The sequence below is a fragment of the Myodes glareolus genome, chromosome 15 (assembly GCF_982192425.1).
Source record: "Myodes glareolus chromosome 15, mMyoGla1.1, whole genome shotgun sequence".
In the NCBI taxonomy this organism is placed as follows: Eukaryota; Metazoa; Chordata; class Mammalia; order Rodentia; family Cricetidae; genus Myodes; species Myodes glareolus.
The window spans coordinates 54,282,962-54,284,521 of record NC_142040.1 but is presented as its reverse complement, the minus strand read 5'-3'; the positions used below and the strand labels follow the sequence as shown (position 1 = coordinate 54,284,521).

At 51.4% G+C, this 1,560-nt stretch overlaps 1 protein-coding gene across 1 annotated transcript; it reads left to right on the top strand.

Moving 5' to 3' along the window:
• Window positions 1–313: 313 nt before the first annotated feature.
• Window positions 314–1,111, top strand: LOC148119700 (endogenous retrovirus group K member 6 Gag polyprotein-like). Its single transcript, XM_087897033.1, has one exon. The coding sequence runs from the start codon at window positions 314–316 to the stop codon at window positions 1,109–1,111; it is 798 nt and encodes a 265-aa protein (XP_087753159.1).
• The last annotated feature ends 449 nt before the right edge of the window (window positions 1,112–1,560 follow it).

Below are 1,560 nucleotides of genomic sequence, written 5' to 3'. Positions count from 1 at the left end.
GCCCCTGTTCTGGAAATTCCAGATCCCAACAATCCAGGGCAGGTTTTTCGCCGTCATGAACCTCTGGCTTTTAAGGATTTAAAACAATTAAAGGAAGCTGCCAGCCTTTACGGCACCCAAGCCCCATTTACGTTATCTCTTATGGAGTCTTTTCAGGCTCTTAATCTCACCCTGAGTGATTGGCAGCAGCTCTGCCACACTGCACTTAGTGTGTGTGGGGGACTTTCTTATTTGGAGAGGGGAGTTCCAGGATAGATGTACTCAGACTGCTGCTCAGAATGCGCTGCATGGGCAACTCCAAAGAAACGCTGACATGCTAGCAGGGACAGGTGCTTTTGGGACCATTCAGCAACAAATTCAGTATGATCTGGCAGTATACGCCCAGGTGGCAACTGCAGCCATCGGAGCCTGGAGGGCCCACCCTCTAACTGACGGAGGGGATCACCTGTCCAAAATCCTTCAGGGACCCTCCGAACCATTTTCAGATTTTGTAGATCGACTCATACAAGTAGTAGAGCAGCTTTTTGGACCAGCAGGAAATTCTATGCCAATGGTGAAACAAATGGCCTATGAGAATGCCAACAGGTTCTGTAAGAAAGCCCTCCGTCCCCATTGGAAGAAGAGTCTTAATGACTATATCCGAATATGTCGAGACATCAATGGGAATTTTATTCAGGGGCAGGTCTTGGCCGCTGCATTAGGACCCCAAAAAGGAGAGAATAATAATGGTACCACCAAGGGACCAAGGGCTTGCTTTGGTTGTGGACAAATTGGACATTTTCGCAAGGAGTGCCCCCAAAATTTAAATAGCAATCCTCACCGCCCGGGACTGTGCCCCCGCTGCAAGCGAGGACACCATTGGGCCAATGACTGTCGCTCTAACACAGATGTGGAAGGACAGCCTCTTCCTCCTCCTATCAATCAGGGAAACTGGAAGAGGGCCCGGCCCCAGGGCCCCCAAGCCAGTGCGTACGGGGCTATGACCTCCCTTCCAGGGAGTGGCAGGATCCATTTTGTCCCCCAGAACAACCCCTTCACATCTCAGACCTCATCCGAGGAACCCCAGGGAGTGCAGGACTGGACCTCAGTCCCGCCAGTCGGACAGTTTTGACACCTGAAATGGGAATACAGGCCCTATCTATGGGGGTGAGGGGACCCCCACCTCCAGGTACTATGGGCCTACTGTTGGGACGCACTAATGTGCTTCTTAGGGGCATCCGTATACATCCCGGACTGGTGAATTCTGACTCAGAAGGGGAAATTAGGATTATGGCCTCTGTGGAGAGGAGAGTGGCAGTAGTGCCAGCTGGGGACCGAATTGCCCAATTAATCCTCATACCAGTGGTCCCGTGTGACACTCCGGTGTTAAAAGAGAAATGGGAAAGACAATGCTTAGGGGAAACTGGGGCATCCGTGTTTTGGGTAGCCACCTTGAATAAATGCCCTCAACTTACCTTAAAGGTAGAGGATTGACCCTTTATGGGAATTTTGGATACGGGGGCAGACGTCTCTGTTCTGGCTGAAAAGCATTGGCCTAAAGCATGGCCTAAGCAGGCGGGG